This window comes from Cynocephalus volans, chromosome 12, assembly GCF_027409185.1.
Source record: "Cynocephalus volans isolate mCynVol1 chromosome 12, mCynVol1.pri, whole genome shotgun sequence".
NCBI lineage: Eukaryota > Metazoa > Chordata > Mammalia > Dermoptera > Cynocephalidae > Cynocephalus > Cynocephalus volans.
The window spans coordinates 88,493,282-88,515,889 of record NC_084471.1 but is presented as its reverse complement, the minus strand read 5'-3'; the positions used below and the strand labels follow the sequence as shown (position 1 = coordinate 88,515,889).

Sequence of the window (22,608 nt, the reverse complement as noted above, 5' to 3'; positions counted from 1 at the left end):
GGAGGCATTATTCTTCCTTATTTAAAAATATATTACAAAGCTACAGTAATTAAACTAGTATGGTTCTAGCATATACAGCCTAGAGATAAGCCCACACATGAACTAGTGTACTTCAAAAAGTTCATGGAAAAATAGAATTAAAAGATAATATGAATCTTTCCATGAACTTTTTGAAGTACCTGTGTGTGGTCAACTGATCAGCAAGAGTGCCAGGATTAAACAGTGGGGAAAGGATAGTTTCTTCAACAGATGGTGTTGGGAAAACTGGATATCCACAGGTAAAAGAATAAAATTATAGGTAAAAGAATAAAATTAGACCATTATCTTATGCATAAAAGACCGTTATCTTTAGACATAAAAATCAATTCAAAATGACAACTTAAGACCTGAAACTGTAAAACTCCTAGGGAAAAAACAGGTAAGTGCTTCATGATGTCAGTCTTGGCAATGATTTCTTGGATATGACACAAAAGCGCAGCCAACAAAAGCAAAAATAGATACATGGGACTACATCAGACTAAAGAGCTTTGGCAGAGCAAAGGAAATTATTAACAGAGTGGAAAGGAAACCTATGCAATGGGAGAAAATATTTATAAACCACATGTCTGATAAAGGGTTAATATCCAAAATATGTAAGGAACTCCTACAACTCAACAACAAAAAATAACCTAATTTAAAAATGGGTAAAGGACTTGAATAGACATTTCTCCAAAGAAGACATGCAAATGGCCAGCAGGTTAATGAAAAGATATTCAACATCAGTAATCATCTGGGAAATGCCAGTTAAAACCACATTTAGATATTCTCTCACACCTGGTAGGACGGCTATTATAAAAAACAAAAAAAACCCAAAAGATAACAAGTATTGATGAGGGTGTAGAGAAATTGGAACTCTTATACACTATCGATGGGAAGATAAAATGATGCAGGCACTATGGAAAATGGTATGAAGATTCTGCAAAGTGTTAAAAATAGAACTACCACATGATCTAGCAATTCCACTTCTGGGTATTTATCTGAAAGAATTGAAATCAGGATCTCGAAGAGATGTTTGCCTTCCCATGTTTATTGCAGCATTATTCACAATAGCTAAGATGTGGAAACAACCTAAATCTGTCAACAGATGAATGAATAAAGAAATGTGATGCATACATGCAATGGAATATTATTCAACCTTAAAAAGGAGGAAATTCTGCCACAGTGACAACGTGGATGAACTTGGAGACCATTATGCTAAGTGAAATAAGCTAGTCACAGAAGGACAAATACTGCATGGTTTCACTTATAAGAAGTATCTAAAATAGCTAAACTCGTAGAAGCAAGGAGTAGGATGGTAGTTGCCAGGGGCTGGGGGTTGGGGGACATGGGGAATTGCTGTTCAATTGGTATAAAGTGTCAGTTATGCAAGATGAATAAATTCTAGTGATCTGCTCTACAATATTCTGCCTATAGTTGACCATACTATGTTGTGCATTTAAAATTTTAAGAGGGTAGATACATTAAAGGTTGCTACAGTTAAAAAAAGATACTATAAACTGTTGAAGGATGCTCAGTAGAATGTGTGTGGCAATTTAGGTACATTTATATTTTTGTCTAGAATTTTGTTTGCTTGTTTACCGTAACAGTAAGCAATCTATGAGACAGTTCTTGCCTCTCGTGTGGTCCTTCTTGTAACCAGGGCTGGATTTGTGCCAGCGTGCAATGGGATTCTGACATATGTTAACGTTTGAGAAGTGTGCAAAAGACCAAAACTTGACAATATCGTCCTCTCAGCCTTGAAATTCCCAAGTTTATCATTCCTTTGAGTTAAGGTTCTTATTTACGTCACATCTTTTCCAGATAATCATTGATATATTGACATGTAGCACAGATGAAATAACCTTATCAGCTAGCAGAAGCCAAATACATATTTTTTGTATTTTGGGGATTAGTACTGGATCCAAATAAAGAGTGACGTAATGACACTAAGAGATTTGTGGTGGGGAAGAAGGGGATGGGAAGGAAGGGCTTCAGAAAAGAGAGGACTGCAGTGGAAATACGAAGAGCCAAGTTTTCCTCTGTGTTTGGGGCAGCCCTTCCCGTGCTCATGGCAAGTATTTATACCACGATTGACAATCCTTAAGGAGAAAAGCTAAGGTCATGAAACAAAGCTCTTTTTTCTGTTCTTTTCCCTCCTCCCCCACCTTGTCTGTCCTTCCTTTTTCTTTCTGTAAAAGCTAGCCATGATGTATAAATATTGTGCCTGTCACCCGGACCTCGTTGAAGGGCCATCCTCTAAGCAGCTGGCACTCAATGCCAGGTACTGTGAATGTGCTTGCGGGGAACTGTCTACCAGTGTAAAATAGGAAACTAAATGTCCTGATCAGTAAAGTGAGGGCATCAGGCCCAGTGATCAATAATGATTGCTTTACTTAAACTTCTGTACTTGTGCAGCATTTATATGTGTGTAAATACTTTCACTTTTTCCTCTGATCTCTGAGGAAGTGTGTTAAGTTTGAATTTGTCACAATTTCCCAGAGTGACTCTTAGTTGAAATGTCACTGACAGTTTGCGGTTTGGATTTTTTTTTTTTTTTTTTTCCTTCCAAACTCAAGTCAGAAACAAGTAGAAGCCATTAAACAACTGCAAGAAGATGCTGTCAACCAGGAAGCCCTCCTCAGGAAGGAGCTCCAGGAAGCCAGCCACCGGCTGGAAGTGGCAGAGGAGCAGGTAGGGTGGCCCTTGACTGCGCTGTATTCAGGGGAGGTCTCTTCAGATGTCCTTAAAACCATGAAGTAAAAATAGAGGAGGAACAAAAAAAAAAAAAAAAAAAACAAAGAGGAACTGCGAAGTTCAGTCCCTAGCGACAAGCAGTGAGCGGAGGAAGTGAAGGGGGTGTTGTCAAAGAGGCGGTGTCAAAGCCTGCTGATGAAAGAGGTAACTTGCAGGAGGAGGCAACTTGACATATGAGGGCTTCGACTGCTGTAGAAATAGCTCAGGCACACCAAGCCCATGCAAACAAGGAATTGCAGAAGTTCAGTAGAGGCTTATCACTTCTCTGAGAAGAAAAGCACATTTTCAGTTTCATGTGCATGAGGGTGAGAGCTCATTGCTTGCTTTCCTGGCCAGACTGCTAAGATCCAGTGTTAACTATATGTATCCAGGTTAAGGATCGAGATCAGGCAGCCCACTCTGCCAATACAAAAGCTGAGTCTTTACAGCATAAATTGGAGGAAGCGATTTCGGAACAACGGAACCTCCAAGCTATAAATACTGAATTATCGAATGCTTGCCAGACACTTGAGCGGCAGACAAGAAGACTGAAAAGTGAGTAGCAGATAATTCGTTTGCGTCCCAGTTCGGTCCATCCTGAGGTGGGGCATAAGGGCTACAGCCATTTTTCTAGATTACAGCTGCTGTGTTCTTGCTGAATTTATGACAGTGAGATGGTCTGAATTTAATGACAGTGAAATGAAAAGGTGGTTGAGGGGCTTTTTGAGAGGTTTGCTTAGTGGCTAGGTACATGGATTTAACCCTTCACTTTCCTTTTTGGTTGTTTGTTATGAGCTGGATTTGCCTGTGACTGTTTTTCCTTTTAAAATTAAATACAACTTTTCAATATCTCTAAAAGTAAACAGGGAGAAAAATCTTGAATGCATGGGGTATTTGAACTTGCAAATTGTATACATAATCTACCGTGGTTTTATTAGCTAGTTTTTACCTATCATATGGTAGAAAAGACCCTGCTTCTCTATTTTCTAAGTGGTAATGTTAGGGGATTGGGCAAAATAATTATGAATTCAGTGTATATCAAAATATTAAATACGTGTGAAAATTCTTTATGAATTTTAATGCATTCTTTACATACATATTTTGCATTAAACATGGTAATATTTGTCATTTTTCTGTATTACCTAAAAGCACATAAGTGTTTACTAAGGATTTATGTGAGAAGACAGTTGTCAAATTACAGGTGTCAGATTATTTATAAACCTGTTTTATTCTAGAAACATAGTATGATAAAAATAAAGCTTATTTATTTAGCCGTTTATCAGACAACTGCTTTTGTTTAGCCAGCTTCTTGTTCTAGCAGTATAAAAGTTTTTTTATAGAAAGTTATTTGGTTCGAGTAATAAGTAAATATAAGCTTGATGTAAGCTTAAAGTAAGCTAGAGATGAAAATTTTCAGACTTGTGTGTGTTTGGGATTTATTGTTCCCTTTCCACTGTTACCTGAGAAGGCTCCTGAAAGAGTTTAAGGAATTCTCTAGTTTTAAAATAGCAATGGTTATTCAACATTCTATTGGTATTATTTTTAAACCTTTACAAACTTGATAGTTTTCAATAATTCTAAGTATGAGTTTATTTGGATTCACTGTCAGGCAATGTAAGACATCCTTTAAGTTACATAGTCTGTTATTTTATGATTGCTCGGAGGGGCAATGGAGAAGATTCCCTTGTGATTAGAACTGCTCGTACTGAGACATGAATAATAAGCATTCAGATTTGGTTTGAGCCGTGTCCACTTTTAGTTACTGCTCAGAGGACTAATCTGTTGCTCTAGTTATATTTATCTTTTGGTTACATCAATATTATACCGCATAGTTTTATAAACTGTTAAGAATTTATGTCTACCCCTCCCCCCATGATTTCCTTATAGTACCTTCTTGGAAAAGCCAACTTTTATAACTTATCCCAAAGTATACATTCTTGATGTTATGAACTTGCTGTTGTCTTTCCAGTTTATCCTCAGGGGATAATTTGTTCAATTATTAAAAGCACAAAATGAAGGCTGCCCTGGGATGTATGCATATATTATTGTCTGCCTGAATAAACTAGGGTGGACACTTCCTTTCCGTCTTGAGTTGCTCATAACCTGCCTGGATTTATAAAATCCCTGTTTTTTTATCTTTTGCTGCCCAAAGAAGGTATACATATCAGGATTTTGTCTGTAAGACCATTTGCTTATAAAGATCTTTCTAATAATGCCCTGAAAAATCAAGCTTTGGGAGAAGAGGGTAATTTAGGTAGCACATATTTCCAAAATGTTCTGTTGGGCAGATATTGCAGATAGACCCTGAATAAATGTCAACGAGGTAGGACAGTTATCACACAAACACCTCCACGCACATTCTGCTATCACCACTGCCGCTCATGCTGTTTGAATTCTGAGTCACACATTTGAATTCTGAGTCAGAGAACAAAAATATTTAAATCTGTTTAGCTCTTCTGAAACTCTCTGGCTAGTTTAATAAACTCATGAAGTGTTTAAAGCAACTGCTTTCTGTTCCATCTAGCAAGCTTCATCAGCACGTTGTGTGGGGATACAGTTGGTTTCTCTAAATGTTCAGGTCAGTGACAACATGCACAATGTTCACAAACTGGATCTAGGAAGTATTTATGACATTTGATTAGAAATCCTGAACTTGATGCTGAATAAATAATATTAGTAAGTTTCTGATTGCCAACAGGACTGCACCGATTTATGAAGTAATTAGTGCGCATGCTTGCTTCCATGCAGGCTGCAATTAGAACTGAAATTTCCTGAATGATTACTTATTTTCTTTCTTCTGCTTAATTTCGTTTATATCTAAGTATCTTATTACATAGGCAATAAGGAATTATAAAAGGATGTTTGCTTTAAAAAGGAAATTCAAAAAGTTTAAATCTAGGGTATATATGGAACATATTAAGGTGAATCTTATGTAGAGGAAACAGACTGATATAATCCAAATTATCACCCCTTTGCTATCATCTCTTATTCCTATCTAACATGAAAATTTCATTGAGTCACACATTTAACAGACAATGAGGGAATTACCTTTAGGAATTATAAATATTTCCTGGGGGAGAGATCCTGAGAGCTCCTGTATGTCATAATTCCTTATTTGCACCTCATATCTGCACATGAACTTTGTAGTCTAGGGAAGGCTTTCACCTAGATGATCTCACTGAACACTCTCTTTTAGCTTGCTGTTCATTCTTAGCATGGAGGACATGAGGTATGGATGAAGAGGGGAGGATCGAGGTGACAGGGACCCTTAAAGATAGAAGGTATTGGCGTAAGGGCCAAGGAGAAAACCAAAGCCAAATACAGCTTGCTCAACAGCTCTGATGGGATAGAGGCCCCAAGTTTTCCCAAATGAAAAATGCAGGTATGGATGAAATAATCTAGGAAGGATAGTGTCATGAGTAAGACCACGGGATTTGAAATTAAACAAACCTGTGTTCTGGCTCAAAGTCTGCAAAAGAGCAACTGGATAAAGTTGGGCACTTTACCCCTTTGAGCCTCTGTATCCTCTTCCATTAAATGCAGTTGTTGTGAGTTATAAATAACATAACAATGCAAAATAGTAGCTGGTGTTTCGTCACGGTTGGTACACATGTTCTGCTAGAGCACATTTCTATAACATGAATGACCTCATTTGTGACTGGTGAATAGAGAATGTCATGTTAGTATAACATGGAGGTTATATTGTTTCATTCTTGATTTTCTTGGGATTAGGATCTGGATTGGTAGGAATATCACCTTCCACAGGAAAGGAAAAGGCCCTCAGCTTGGCTGCTGAACAGGCAACAGGAGACCTGTTAGCTTTACTGTGTGAAAATTAAAAACAAGTATTTGCACCTGGGCCTCTTCCCCCGACCCCCACCCAGATGCTCAACCCCAGCCTTGCAGAGCTCTGGGCTGTGGGGGATTGTCCTGCCTCCTTCCTTCACCTTGGCAGCCCCCCTGCCTCAGAGTTCCACTTCATGTGCACTTTCTTAGCACCTCAACAGCACTTTTCCATTTAAAGCATCCCCAGCATTTCACTCCATTGTTTTTGTGCATTTCTAGTGTTCTGCGGGCATTTTAAGATGCATGTCTGGGTGATCCACATTATCTTCCTAGGTACTAATAATTTGATAATTGTGTTTGTTAGTATTCTGGTTCCAATGTTGCATATTTTTTTTACTGGTTTCTTCCTAACCCTATTTATCTCATAAACTCTGTGTTATTTTTGTTCTTGTAACTTAAATTTTTTTATTCGTGTATAATATTTCATAAAATGTTCTGATATTAAGGATATTGTTAGATAAATGCACATCAGAACACAGAACTTAGATCACCCCAGACAGTTCCCTTGTGCTACTTCCTAGCCAGTGCCCCTCCCCCACCTCCACCACCACAAGGAGCAGCCTCTGATCTGATAGGTTAGTTTAGACTGTTCTAGAATTGTTATGCAGTATCTACTTTCTTTCCCTCAGCGTAATATTGTAAAGATTTATCGGTATTATTTTTTTTATTATTATTAAAGTTGTATTTCTTTGTGTGAACGTTCCATAATTTGATGATCTTTTTCAGATGACTAATGATGAGCACTTTTCATGTGCTGATTGGCCATTGTACATCTTCTTCGTGAAGTGCCTAAGTCTTTTGCCCATTTTTAAATTAGGTTGTTTGTCCTTTTATTGTTGGGTATAAATCCTTTGATGGATGTATGTATTATGCAAAATTTCTCTTAGTCTGTAGTTTTTAATAAACCCTGATATTTTTAATAATTTTACAGAGCTAGAGGTTTTTTCCAGTAACATATATATTGTTATAAAAGTCCATACTCCATAGATGTCAGCCATCATTGATAACTAATATTATTACAGCCCTAATAAGGTTACAGTTTTGATTTTCAGCAGCCAATTAATTGGGGGGCCTTTGCCTGCAAGCCTTATTGCATAGTCATTTAGAAAGTTGCTTTATCTCAGCTTCCTTCAGTAGCAGTGTGTCCAAGACACCTGGTCCCCTCCTACACCACAGATGGCAACAGCAGGGGGATACAGTGGCCATTGTTTTACTTGTTTCTGTATGAAGCCTAAATGTCCTGGAGACTGCTGGTCCAATTCCAAACACATAAAGAATGCAAAGGTGAATGCAAATTGGGATGATAAGCCAGCTTGTTTTGCCATGTAGAAAATATGGAAATAGTTGCTACACATTGCACAAAACATCTGTTGAAGTAAGGTTTTCAATTTGAATGCTTTGAGAGAGACTGCCCAACTCCCAAGATTGCCTGGTAGGAAAGCAGATGGGCAATTTAGGCAGTCTTATACTAACTCATTATTTCTTCTGAAACACAAGCTTAATTTGGTAATTCTAAGACAGTGTTCTGAGTTTGTCTTTTGGAGATATGCAACCTTCAAAAACATGATATGGCCACATCCAAAAGCTTTGGTTGCTATTGTTTGGATGTAGGTCAGAAGAAGGATAGAACCTTGTTTCTTAACACAGTTAACATGGAGAATTTTTTAAAAATCTAATCTTCACTAGTGTTCTAAGTGCTAATAAGAAAAAAAAATTTTTAATTATTTCAATAGATTAGAATGTTTTTCTCCTACTGAGCCTAGTATTACTATGTCAAACTTAGTTGAAAAATAAGTTGTTTTTATTTAAAAACTTATAAAATAGAATTTTTACGTGGGTAATTTTCTACATAATTGAAGTTCATAAAGCCTTTTTTTCTGAAGAATTTCAAAAAAATTAGATTACATACTTTTATTTTACATATATTAAGCATAACTTTCTTACTCAATTTTTTCAGGCTATTGAGATATAAAACTGTTAGTCTATAAAATAAGAAGCACCAGATTTCAATGTGTTTTGGGCACCAGAGAATCTGTTGTTAATAATTTTCCTGACTGTTAGTGATAAAAAAAAAAATAGTGTAGCTATTAATATGCTTCCATCTAGCAGAGCTCCCCACCCTCGTTTAATTTTTGCTTTTAATCTTCTGTGGGTTGAGAAAGCACTCAAGCTTGTGGAAATTATGTATAAATTCAGAGCCCGCTATCTGTGTACAAGTGTGGGATTCTCCACATGAATAAAGGGCATGGGTATCAGCATCTGTTTTGGTGGTTCCAAAGATTTGGGCTTCTTTTCTGTTTCTTGGCTATGTTTCAAAGAGTCTGGATTGCCAAGTAAGTAATGTGTTACAATGTAACTTAAAGAGTTAAATAGCTGGTTTTTTGTTCTCATTTCCATTATTCCAGAGATAAGAGTTTGGAAGTTACTGGGAAGCAAATTTGAGTTAAGTAGAAAAGCCAATTATTATTATTATTATTTTTTTTTTTTTTTGTGACCGTCCTCACCGAGCGCACCAGCCATCCCTATACAGGATCCGAACCCGCGGCGGGAGCGCTGCAGGGCTCCCAGCGCCGCACTCTCCCGAGTGCGCCACGGGGTCGGCCCATAAGCCAATTATTTTTGATTTCACAGAACGGTACACTGAATTGAGCACTGTCCCGTGAGTCCACTCTCAGCTCCCTGACTTACCAGTGACCATTTTGATCCTCTGGACATCAGTGTTCTCGTGACCTCAGATCTACGTGTAGGATTCTGGGATCTTAGGGCTCTAATTCTAGGGTTCAAGCAGAGGCTTGCTGGAGAGAAGATTTTCTTTCTCTCTTTCTGAAACATAATTGATTATGCCTATTTGTGGGGTACAGAGTTGGATATGAATACCTACATACAAAGTGTGATGACCACATCAGGATAATTAGCATATTCATCATTACAAAATCATTTTTTGTTGAGGGCATTCTATTTCTTTAGTCATTTGACAGCATGCAGTAAATTACTGTTGATTGTAGGTGCATAGGTCGACTGTATATCAAAAGAATTATTTTTTTCTAACTAGCTGTTTTGTGTCCATTAATCCATTTTTTGGAGAGAGGATTTTCATATCAGTAGGAGGTTAGAATAAATGACCTCCTAAAGTGTATTCTTATTTTAAGATTGAGTAATTCTATGACTCACTTTTAGAAGACAATTCACTTGCATTAATGAGGTTCATTTTAACTTCCCAAGGGTGATAATGGTTTAGCTGTTTCAGTTTGCTTTTCCATATTCCGCAAGTCATAAGTGGAGAATTCCATTATCAGAAGTTGTTTTCCCCTCTCTTTTCCTTCAGGCCCCCAATTTAAAGCCATCAAAAGCTTATGAAGCAGTGAAATGAATTAAGGGAGAGGGGGGCTAAAAATTGTCTTATTGAGCTGGTTATAAATTTTCTTTGTAGCAACAATTGATTTACTTCAAAAGAAGTTAATTGAAGAGGGACTCCATGGCTTGCTGTCGCAGGTAAAAAAAACCACCGTGATAATGTGTTTACTTACCGTGGAGAAGATGTTCAATTCATATAAGTTTTGAAGCTCATTTATAATCTATAATGATTTTAATCATTCGATTAAATAACCAACTGAGAAGAAAATGCTTTGGTGGACTTTGTTCTCTTACACACCAAAAGCATTTAGCAAAACAAGAGGGGAGAACTCACATTAATGAGTTCTGAAGAAGAAGCATTTCAGAATTTATTTTGCCCAGCCACTATATGTATTAGCAAAGAGCTAGTTTTTTTTTTTTTGTCTTAGGACCTCCTTTTTGATCTAGTAAGGGTGCATCTTTCAATTTATAATCATATGCTGAAATTTTGAATACTCTTGAACAGGCCCTGATGGTATGATCTCTGTTTTCTATTTTTTCCTATTTGCATTATACTTTCAACTTCTCTCTGTCTGGATATCTCAAGACATCCATGACAGAGCTGAATGTATTTCTTTCCCTTGTGATGCTTGGTGAATCTCCTTTTGTTCATAAATGAAGAACATAAGGGAGTAGCAGCATTGGCACTGGAGGAAGGGGATAGAGGGGGAAAGAAAGAAGGGGGATATTTGCATGTATCTGTTTCCGGGGCATAATGCAAACACCTCTGATTAAGCAGGAAAAAAATTGTTCATGTCGAGGATAAGCCAGGCAGAGTGCCAAAAAAGCCCCCTGCAATAAATTGAGCTAGGAAAAACTTCTATATCTAAAGATGCTTTAGTCATCTCAAGAACACGGACAAAATTTTCTATTATAACTGTAATAGATGTGTATCTACCTCTTGGATTAAGGCCACAATTTTATTGCTATTGAATTTTCACAGACACCGTTTTCAGTACTCTGAGTTATGTCTCCAGCAAGCTTCTTTGGCCTCCGCCTAAAGATTTCAATGACAAAGCCATTCAATTTCTTGTTTCTGATCTTTGGATTTCATTCCTAGATCCAGTAATGGGGAAAATAGAGTGAGAAGTTTTTTGGAGTATTTTTAACTTTAAGGGAACACAGTTACAAATGTGTTCCTTTAAAGTAGACTACAAGATAAAGAACTGGTCAATTTTACCCACCTTTTGGTGGCAGCGTATTTTCTATTAGTTTAATGTGTTTTGTATCTCCGACCCTTTCATCGTTCTGACTTTGAATATACTCCTCTGTTTTCTCATGACAGAACTTTTTAGGTGAGGAATTTCCTCACTATGATCCCCTGTCCTGCACAGGTACAATTCAACAACCTCTTCAAGAAAAATTGGTAAGTGTAAGCTTTTTGAAATTATTTAGGTAGTAATTGTGAATCAATTCCTATTACAAAATAGAAAGCTGAGTCCACTATGCATTAGTAGCCTTAGAACTCTTTACTGCTTTTCTTCAAAAGATTACCAGACAAAGCAGTGAACACCAATTTTTTTTTTTATCACACACATACACACAATCCTATTTGGTCCTAAGACATAGCGATATCTAAAATTTTTTGACTACAGTGTCATGAAGAGTTATATAATGAAGCTTGCCCCTCACCCATACTTCTTTCCTCAAAGCCTTTCCTTATATCAAAGTGTCAATTTTCTGGAATTGATGATGTTAGTGTTCTGTTAAATTATTGAACTGTGATTTTTAAATAAGAATTATAGTTTTCTCATATGGTATACCTTTTGATCAAAAGCATGAAAGCTTTGCTACCTGATATCATTTGTTTTCTTTCTGACTTCTCTCAAAGAGTCATTTGAGACTGGTGATATTCTTTTCACCCTCGAAGATAAAGAGCAGATTATGAAATATGTTACACTCTTTTAGACAACTAATACCTGGTTTTCTGTTCAGAAGCAGCATTGCCACAAACCATATAGTGGCCAAGAAACAAGAATACATCCGACACCCCTGACCTTGAAACATACATGCTGGTATACTCCTCTGCTGGGTAAGCGCAGATAGCCCCTCTCCAACACCTGCTCAAGCATAGCTGAGGGCAGGGTTCTTTTTGAGAGAGAATAATTAATCACAATTATATTTGTATAGGAAGAATTGTAAAATACTTGGATATTTATCCCTGAATTCAATCAATCAATATATATTTGAGTAACTACTCTGTGCAAGGCACCATATTATGTGTAATAAAGAATAAGCCTTAAAATAGCTCACAGATTAATGGAGAGAAAAGTTCTGGGCTCAGAGAAGACTCCACAGAAGAAGGAATAGTTGAACCAGACCTTGAAACATGGGTTGGGTTTGGAAAAGCCAAAAGCATGAATGAAGTGCTCCAATGAGTGACGATGGCATAAGCAAGCAAAACAAAATAAAAAATAAAAAGAGAAGTAAGAATTAGATGTTTGTAGAAGAGCCAAAGCTGAGCAAGTCATTGGAAACAAGAGGGTTCGGGTTGAAATGCAGTAGAATGTGTTTGAAGAACGTAAAACAGGTTGTGGATGAAATCGTGGACTATCCCTCAACGCCAGGCTAAGAAGAAATGGCTTTATCCTAGGAAATGCTCAATGTAGTGACATCTCTCAGAACACCTGAGTACGGTTAAAAGCAAAAGTTTATGGCTGGTTCTGAAGTGACAAAAGAAGTGGGAGGATTATCAAAATAAATTTAAGAAGGAATAAAAAGAAGTGGACTGGTTTGTGGATCATTTAAACTAGAGTTAAAAACTACCACCACTGCTAATGCAGTGTTCATTTTGTATCAGACAATAGAGTAGTGCTTTATGGAGATTATTTTATTCGCATTAACTCAGTGATCACCAGCACCAGCACCACGAATGACAGCAGTTAAAGAGTGTGTGCTATGCGTCAGGCACAGTTCTGAGCTCTTAACATATCTATTAATTCCTTTAATCCTATGAAGTAGATGCTAATATAATTTCCATTTTGAAGATGAGAAAACAGAGAACTTTGAACAGAGAATTTGCCCAAGGTCATGTATCACTTTATATATAAGTAAACTGCGGCTCAGAGTGGCTTATTTATTCAAGATAGCACAACTGGTATGTCAGAGTCAGGATTTGAACTAAAAAATTACAACTGACTCCAAAGCCTATGTTTTTTCCATTAAACTCTGCTGCTTCATATATTCAGAAACACATTAACAAGACGGTTTCCCAAAAAAATGGTTTATCATCCCAACCTATTTCCTGCGTCACTCTGACCGGTTCAAATCACAATGTCTAACACTTTTCAGGAATCTGCACACTTGTTCTGTAAAGGGCCAGATAGTAAATATTTTAGGCTTTGCAGGCCATATGGTTTTTGCTGCAACTACTCAACTTTACTGTTGTAGCACACAAGCAGCCAGGGACAGTATGTGAACATGCGTGTGGCTGTTTTCCAATAAAACTTTATTTACAAAAACAGCTAGCTGGCTGGATTTTTGCCAACTGGCTGTAGATGATTGAGCCCTCTAGTTGCTTAGTGGGCAAAAGTTTTCTGTCCTCTCCTACCTTCTGCTTTAAAAAAAAAAAGCAAACAACATTTGGCATTTCCACCTCCGTATAACTAAGCATCAAGAGAGTTTATGCTAAAATGTTGATAGAATTGGGTAGACTTTTGCTTTCATAGAAATGATCCAGTCTCTCAAGAGGGGAAGAATTATTTATTAATATAGTTTATAGCTTTAATATAGTTTGAAACAGAAGTTAATCTCTATTTTTATTTATTTATTTTTTTTATTTTAACATTTGCTTGTACATATCTGTGGGGTACAGTGTGTTGTTTCAGTACATGCATATATTGCACAATGATTCTCTTAGGGTAGACAGCATAGCTTTGTACGCATTAGTCCACCACTTCTCCTGTATTTTTATTCTTTTCTGTTCTACTGCAGATGCCTTGTATCTGGATAGTCTTGCAGCAGTTCCAAGGCTGGAACTGACACCTTTCTCATGTGTAGCCAACCAAATCCATGCTTCATGTGAAAGGCCCAAATCTGGAGAAGTAAAAGATGATACTTTGGGTGTGACAAGACGACACAAGTAAGTTTAAAAAAAAAAAAAATAGCAAAATTTACTTACACTACTCTTCATGGGTGTCCTAGTCCCATCGCTTAGCATTTTCATTGGTTAAATTTTAATATGCTAAGATCATAACATCTTTATTGTGAACTTTTATTGTGAAACTTCTCTACTTTTTGAAAATTTACAATTTTAAAGTAAAGACATTGCTGTAGTTTTCGTGTAGTTTTCTTGCTTTTTTAAAAAATTTTGTATTATCCATTCTAAAATTTAAAGGACAACTTAGGCTACTTAAGATGTTTCCCAATTTTTACGACGATATACTACATACTGCTAAGTTAACTTAGATAGGTTTTTATCATATTTTTATTCCTTTCACACTCAAAGTTAACAAACCTTTGGGAACCTATCCCTATCCGTGCACCCCATCCTCTTCCTTTTTAAGTACACAGACAAATTTTCCAATCTAAAAGGAAAAACACACCAACAAACTGTTTTTTCCTACTGTACTCTCAACACTATACTCCTGACACCAGAGGTTTGGGTTTTTTACCCACATGCCAAGCAGTTCTCCACATACCAAGCAATTCTACAGTGGACACCAGCTGGGTGTCCTCTAATTCAATTCAATTCTGACTCTGTCTACCTGGAGATAGCATCAGATCTCGTGGGTAGAGGGCTCAGTCTCACAAGACTGCCCCCGCTTCAGATGCCAGTTGCAAGTCCCAAGTTGTGACCTGCACTTCTGACTAACTGTCTATAAATTGGGTGTTGCCATCAAGCCCTCCTTGAGTTCAATTAATTTGCTCGTAGAACTCAGAAAGACGCTTTACTTACGTTGACGCATTTATTACAAAGAATATTTTAAAGGATACAGAAGAAAAGCCTGATGAAGAGATACATAGGGCGAGGTTTAGAGGGTCCCGAGCACAGGAGCTTCTGTCTCTGTGCAGTTGGGGTATGCCGCCCTACCAGCATGTGGATGTATTCTTGTTCACCAACCCCAGAACCCTGTCTTTTGGGTTTTTATGGAGGTTTCATTTTGTAGGCATGGTTGATTACGTTTCTGGCCACTGGTGGTCAACTCAACCTTCAGCCCCTCTCCCCTCCCTGGAGTTTGGGGGGGTGGGGCTGAACGTTCCAACCCTCTAATCACAAGGTTGGTGCCCATGGCAAGCACCCTCCATCTTGAGGTTATCCAGGATCTCACCAAGAGTTGCCTCTTTTGAACAAAAGATGCTCCTATTGCCCAGGTATTCCAAGGGATTTGGGAACTTGTGTCCAGCTGCTCCTATCAGGAGATTACAGAGGTCTTAGGAGCTTTGTATCATGAACCAGGGTCGAGACCAAATATTAGAGGAAAATATTCTCCTTGCACCCCGTCTACAAGGATTTTAGGAGTTCTGTCTCAGGAACTGGGGGCAGAGACCACCATATCACAACTGCATACTGCTAAGTTAACGCAGACGTTTTGATCATATTTCTATGACTTCCACACTCAAGGCTAACAAGCCTTTGGGAATCTATCCCTGTCCCTGCATCCCATCCTCTTTCAATGCTCATTTGTGCTCACCTGCCTTTTTAAGTACACAGACTGATCTTAGGAAAAGCTCAGAAATTCCAATGGAGTTTGTGAGGACTGTCTACCCCAATGAAATTTCCTTTCTGTTTTGAGGGTGAGGAAACAGACTTTGAGTTGCAAATTCTTCATTTTCATTTTTGGCTGGATTTTCCATTGTTTGTAACCTCTCTCTCTGATAGATAGAGGTAGAAGCTCTCTTTCATTATGTCTTACTTAAGCCGTAAACTTAATTAGAAATTTGATAAAACTGAAAACTGACACAGGGGATAGGGAAGTGGGAACTATGTTATAGTTTGGTGACTGCTGAAATTTGTAGTTTTTCACCTGTAGTAAATAACTCTACTTTCTACTGCCAGGTGCCCAGGCCCTGCCACAGGTGGCTCTGACCCAAGAACAGGTCTTTCAAGTTGCATCAGGATGAATGATGACCTAAGTATGGAAGTGAGTGTTGACTAGATTTCAATTCCATTTTCAGTATTACCATATCCTGTTCCTCTTCTATGAGTATTCTTTTTCCTTTTTTTGTCTTTCTCTTTTTACGTATTATGGACACTCGTACAGCCAGTATGAGTCTGATACCGCATAACTCAGATGCATGAGAAATATCAACCTCTGAAGTCAGGAAATTAAAATTCAGTCATTTGGGGGACTTTCTACCTACCCCTTGTGTAGTATAAACTCTGGGTTATATAACCAAAAGGAGATTTTAGTGAAGTAGGCTGAACTTTGTGTGTGAGAGGCAGGCTGGTTTGGGACTTAAATTCCTTAATGACTGTAAGAAGTCTCAGGTCCCATTGATTCTCCAAGAATTGAGGTCCAGGCTTGCCGTTTGTTAAAGATTACAAAGCAAGACCATGCTCATGGAGAGTATCCATTGCCAAAGTCAGGTACTAATGCTACCTCTCTACCCAAGAAGTGGGTCCCTTAGGTCAACTCCCCAGGCCGTTGAGGTGTGGTGGGAGGGCCTTCCTCAGTCTGCAGCCTGGACCTCAGCCCCGCGATCTTCTCATTCAAGTGGAGCCAGTGGTTTTGCTTCAGCATCTGGCAGTCCATCCTTCTTCACCATCATCGTTATTGAGAATAATTCACACATCAAACGATTATTCAATTTAAGTTGTTCAATTAAATGGTTTTTAATATAGTCACAGAGTTGTGCAACCATCATCCCAATCAATTTTAGAACATTTTGATCACCCCAGAGGAAAACCCAGGCCCATTAGCAGTCTCTCCCTATTTCGCTTCCCCTAAACCCCCAGCCCTAGACAACCACTAATTTGCCGTCTGTATAGATTTGCCTATTCTGGGCATCTCTTGTAAATGGAATCATATAAAATGTGACCTCTTGTGCCTGGCTCCTTCACTTAGCGTAAGGTTTTCAAGGTTTATTCATGTCATAGCATGTTATCAGTACTTCATTCTTAATGGCAAAATAATATTCCATTGTATGGATATACTACATTTTGTTTTTCCATTCATCGGTTTATGGGCATTTGAGTTGTTCCAAGTTTTTGGCTATTGTGAATAATGTTGCTGTGAACATTCATGTATATGTTTTTGTGTGAACATATGTTTTTAATCCTTTTGGCTATAGACTTAAGTGTAGAATTACAGTGTCATCTGGTAATTCTGTTTAATGTTTTTGAGAAACTGAAAAACAGATTTCTACAGCGGCTGCACCGTTTTACTTTCCCACCAGCAGTGTGTGGGGATCCCACTGCCTCTGCATCCTCATCAGTACTTGCCTGTCTTTTTGGCTATAGCTGTCTTGGTGAAGGCAGAGTCATATCTCATCGTGGGTCTGATCTGCATTTCCTTGGTGGTTAATGACTGAGCATCTTTCATATGCTTTTTGTCTACTTATATGTCTTCTTTGGAGATATGTCTTTGTAGAGCCTTTATATTTCTTTTTACTGCTGGGTTGTATGAGTTATTCTTACACTTCCTTTTGAGTGTGTGTATCTGACGTTTTTTCTGTTCGTTAGTACCTGTCTTAGTGAGTAGCTAAGAAAAAGAGAGAAAAAGGAAATGAATCTATTTTGCTTTTCCTTAGCAGTTCTTATAAAGTTTTCAAAAAGGAAGTTGAACTTGGAAGCTTACAGGATGTTTGGTGATTAGTAATTTCCCTTTTATCTGACACTGAATTCTCTAAGAAGGGGGAAGAAACAAACATCAGTTGCGTACCAGACACTTCGCAGGAAAGCATTTCCACAAGCCGTGTTATTAATCCAGTGCACAGCCTTGACTGGTGGGTATTCTCTGCTTTTGACAAATGGTGCAACTGAAGTTGAGAGAGTTAAAGAAGTTATCCACGGTTGTTCAGCTAGTAAGGAATGCAAATTCAGGTTTGTCTAGCTTCAAAGGACAGGCCTGTTGACAACCTCTTCGTAGTACCCTGAGTTTAGGCGTTCAATCATAACAATCTCTCATAGTTGCCTTGAAAGTGGCTTTTTGGCTAAAAATGTGCTGCCTTATATATTTAGAAAGACTTCCTAATTGACTCCGACTAAGATGTGTGACTGAGTTTTGTCTGTGGTCTTGAGACCATTGAGAAATAAGAGGTAGCATGGATCACAATGCAAATTCCTGTTACAGGTTGCTGGGGAAATGAGCAGGTTCCCTGCAGATTTTCATGCTGTCTTCTTTGCCATTTCTCCTGTAGTGCCCAGGAACTAGTCTGTCTGCTGTGCTTTGTGGCTGATGCCAGCAGTTCTCAACATCCCTGTTCCAGGGGCTCCTGTGCGTGCCTCTCCTCACCCTTGTCCCAGGGCAGCGCCCCCCTTCCGCCCTTTCTTCCACTCCACCCCCCTCCTGAGTAAATAGAGAACTCTCCTTAGAAAATGCTTTTTGAAGCATTCTCGTTAGTAATAAGTACAAGGAATTAGAATAAAACATAAGATACAAGTTAGAAAAAAATATAATCTATGTTCATCCCAGAGGACCAAAAAAATGATGGTGTTTTCTTAATTCCTTGGCTTTAAAGGATGGATTATTGTCAGTCTTTACAGCTTTATAACAAACAACCTAACCCTACAATCTGGTTGCAACCTATGTTTCTACCTTTATTTCCCCATCCCTGCTTTATGGCTGTCCCCATACATCAGCCAAGCCAGGGAGCGTGTATTGTCAGAACATATCACACAAACCTGTTTGTGCTGTTTTCTCTGTTCAGAACACTGTATGCTTCTCCATTTGTCAAAATTCTTTTGGGCTGTCAAGGTCCATTTCAAAAATGGTTCCCTAAAACCTTTCTTGTGGTAACATAAAATGTTGACAGTCAAGCATATCCAGCCTTTGTGGTGGAAACCCGTAAAGAGTAGAAGTCGAGAGATCAGGTTTTTCCCTGGGTTGGCCTCTGTGTGACACTGGAATAGTCGTCTTCTCAGGCCTCAGTTTCCTTGTTTCCCAACTATCCCATGCAGGAGGTAACTGAGTTTATTCCCTTCCTTGAAACGCCTGTAACTCTTTGTCCTCCCAGTCTTGTCACCTGCATTCTGGTTGCACTGTAGTTACTCATTTTCTTATATTTATTCCTGTATTAGACAATAGACTTGGCAGAGAGTGCCCTTCCTTGACCATTAACCAGTGTGCATCTCACACCCTGCATAGGTTTGGCACAGTAGCTTCCCATTAATGTTTGTTGAATGCCTATTTATTTATTTTGTACTCACTACAGCGTCTTTTAAAAACATTGAGAGTGAGCACTCAATTAACTTATTGCTTTCTGACTCCTTTTTTGGACTGGCGTTCCTATGGACTTGAGATTTATTTTTTATTCCTCCCCCATGTTCACAGAGGAAGCTATGTTCTAGCATCTTTTTCAGAAGGCACAATGTAAGGTAAATGTTAATATTCATAAGAGGGTCTTTGAGTGAACAAAAGACTAACAAGATTAATGTCTCAGAAGGAACATCTCATAGTAAAATAATTTGGAGCTCATTTTGGGACAAAACAGAGCAACTTTATTGACCCAGTGAATTAGATTTTGGGGGATATTTTTTTTTTTTTTTTTTTTTTTTTAATTTTATTTTGTCGATATACATTGTAGCTGATTAATGCTCCCCATCACCAAAACCTCCCTCCCTTCTCCCTCCCCCCTCCCCCCCAACCATGTCCTTTCTGTTTGTTTGTTGTATCAACTTCAAATAATTGTGGTTGTTATATCTTCTTCCCCCCCCCCCCCGGGTTATTTTGATGTAGCGAGGAAAGAAGGAAATAAATTATTTCCAGAGATTCATACTGAAATATTTCTGAATGAAATATCTGGAATTTGCTTCAAAACAAGGCAGGGGTAGGTTCAGTGGGACAGAATGTAATGAAATGAGCTTGGCCATAAGTTGATAATTGTTGAATCTGCATGATGGTGCACAAGGGTTAATTATTCCGTCCATCTTTGTATTCATTTGAAATTTTTCTTAGTAATGAGTTAGAATTTTTAGCCACATAGTATAGGTTTTGGAATCAAGCAAACCAGGATTTAAGACTGGCTCTATATTTACTAGCTGTGTAAACTTGGAAAAGTGGCCTAATGTGCCTGAATTTGCTTATGTCCCGTGAAACAGATACTACTTTGCAGGGTTTTTTTTGAGGATTTGAATATGCACGCGTGTGTGCGCACGTACACACACACACACACACACACACACACACACGTTCCATATATACATCTACTTATACCTATCTGCACAGCTAAGTTCTGGTCTAACCAGTCTATGGAAATGAACCAAGTAGGTCAGATGCCGAGGTGAGACAAGGCCTCTCAGTGCCTGCTTTCCCCTTGCTTATGAATAGGAAGGCCTTTCTTTTTCACTGGGTCCCTTCCCAACATTTCCAAGAATCTCCAGAGGTACATACCAACATATTCCCACGTTCTTCAGACCTCACCAACTAATGGGTTCCAGGTAGGCGCTTAACCTTGAGGAACTGTGGAGCAGAGACGCTGGCTTCTGCAGTCCCACCTCAGCAGTCCTTTGTGTTCCTTGTCTACGCTGCCCACTGGCCCAGCCCGCCCCACTGCGGGCCTCCTGGGAACTCTTGTGTCTGGACCTCTGATGGTCTCTCTTCCCTGGTCAGTAGAGAGACGACTCTCCCTTCTTGTCCTGGCACTTTCAGAAAAGGGTCCCCTTTGGTGATGGTGGATGGGCTGCTTGTGATGTGGTTTTTAAAGTTCTCCTCTACTTTGCAAGACACAGATAAGCCAGCAGGGCTTGGAGACCAACTCTCTCTCAGGCTGGTACTGCCTCTCCCTCAATAGCTGGGTCCACACCCTTCCTCCATTCCTCCCCACTCTTGGCAATTTCTCTTTAGGGGCCAGTTGTTTCTCCTGAGTCTCCCTGCCTGTCCTTGGTCACTGTCCCCACCATTGACTCTGAACAGCAACTGGAGGTTTTCTGGGCCTTTGCAAAACTACACAAGAGGTTAGGTACTTGTTTGTGTCCCAAAATACTGTAAGAAATAAGAAGTTCCGTGAAAATCCTATAACAACAAAACTGATTCTCCCTTCTACCTTACTCTAATTTCAGATCTGACCTCACCAAGTTACTTTGTAACATCTATTAAATACCTGGTTCATAGTAAATGCTCAGAAAATAGTAGCTGTTACTACCACTCAGAATCAGAATTATCAGCATCGTGAAGCTCAGAGGATACCTTGTAACAGGCCAGCGATCCAGAGATGAATTTCTCTACTTTTTCTTTGGTTGAACAAACAAACAAAATTGCACTAAATATGAAGTGTCTTGCCTCCCTTTGAGTTTTCCTTCATGTTATTACATGTTTAAGATATACTATCCCTGGGAGAAGGTGATTTATTGAGGCAAGGAACAAGATCAATGTAAAAATATCTCAGAAGATTTTCTGGCCATTGTCTATCCTGTTCTTTCAAGCTCTGCGTGGGTGCAGCATTAATAACCGTGGAGAATAAATAACATTGCCAGTTGCAAAATTGGGACATGAAGAAGCTGACTGATAACTGTATTATAAATGAACCTCAAAGTGGTGGGTGTGTCCCACAGATCGGAAGGTGTGGTGTACTTTTAGTTGGAAATTGAAGGGGAAAAAAAAAAACCTGTAAGCAAACTTAGTTTTGCTTAGGTTCCATTAGGTTTAATCTTTTAAAGTTCATTTTAACATTCTTCCTCTTTTGACGTTAAACAGACACTGAGTCAAGTACAATGTAAGTCACAGACTCTTTTTCAGTTTTTCTTTTGTTCTCAGAAAATCACATTAACTTATTTAACAAGCATCAGTTGTCTAAAATAGACTTAATAGTAAAAATGACATTGGTAACATAAATGCTTATTAGTAAAGGGTTTCTGATCATAAAATCTATAGTTAAAGCAGGATTTCATCTAGAAGAGCAAAAATAAAGTAATCCTGGGAATTATCTAAGCCAATTAATTGCTATGACTAATATCTTAAAAGTTATTTCTTATTGTTCTTCATATTTTTCTATCTAAATATTGAAATAATATATGTGTGTGTGTGTGTGAGAGAGAGAGAGTGTGTAAGTGTGTGACCTGAGCTTGCTGACCCAGCCCATGGGTGAATCTGTCTCACTTTGTTCCATGAGTACCTTGGCTACCCCACCCTACATTAGACTCTTGCTGTCAAAAGCAAATGGGCTGGACCGTGGATTTTCATGTAAATGTTATGCAGGTTAATATTTGAATGGCTTGGACAGGAAGAGCATTCTTCCTGCTCTATGCTCTCCGCCTGTGTTAGATTCACTGGCTTGAGCCAGTCTTCTACATGTAAGTAATTCTCTCATCTGAACTTTCTTTTTCTTGCTCTTAGTCAGTTTCTTGATTTTCTTTGGTTTTAAAATATATCTAGAAGCTGATCTTTTTCACGATCTGTCCACGTCTCCCAGTTGGTGTGTGTGGGTTGAGTTCTTCCGTGGGCCCAGGATGCTGGTTTGAATGGGGTGACATTTGAAGCTGGAACAAAAGGGCGTGACTGTGGAAAGTTCCTGCTGACT

The 22,608-nt window shown here is 38.5% G+C and overlaps 1 protein-coding gene across 1 annotated transcript in view; it reads left to right on the top strand.

The window, feature by feature from the left end:
- The window catches only part of IRAG2 (inositol 1,4,5-triphosphate receptor associated 2), a 98,110-nt gene that overhangs the window by 44,975 nt on the left and 30,527 nt on the right, over positions 1-22,608 (top strand). The window contains exons 17-23 of the mRNA XM_063076129.1: positions 2,595-2,709; positions 3,144-3,306; positions 10,028-10,089; positions 11,276-11,356; positions 11,926-12,022; positions 13,924-14,071; positions 15,989-16,073. Coding sequence (XP_062932199.1) covers positions 2,595-2,709; positions 3,144-3,306; positions 10,028-10,089; positions 11,276-11,356; positions 11,926-12,022; positions 13,924-14,071; positions 15,989-16,073 — 751 coding nt within the window. The remainder of the gene's footprint in view (positions 1-2,594; positions 2,710-3,143; positions 3,307-10,027; positions 10,090-11,275; positions 11,357-11,925; positions 12,023-13,923; positions 14,072-15,988; positions 16,074-22,608) is intronic.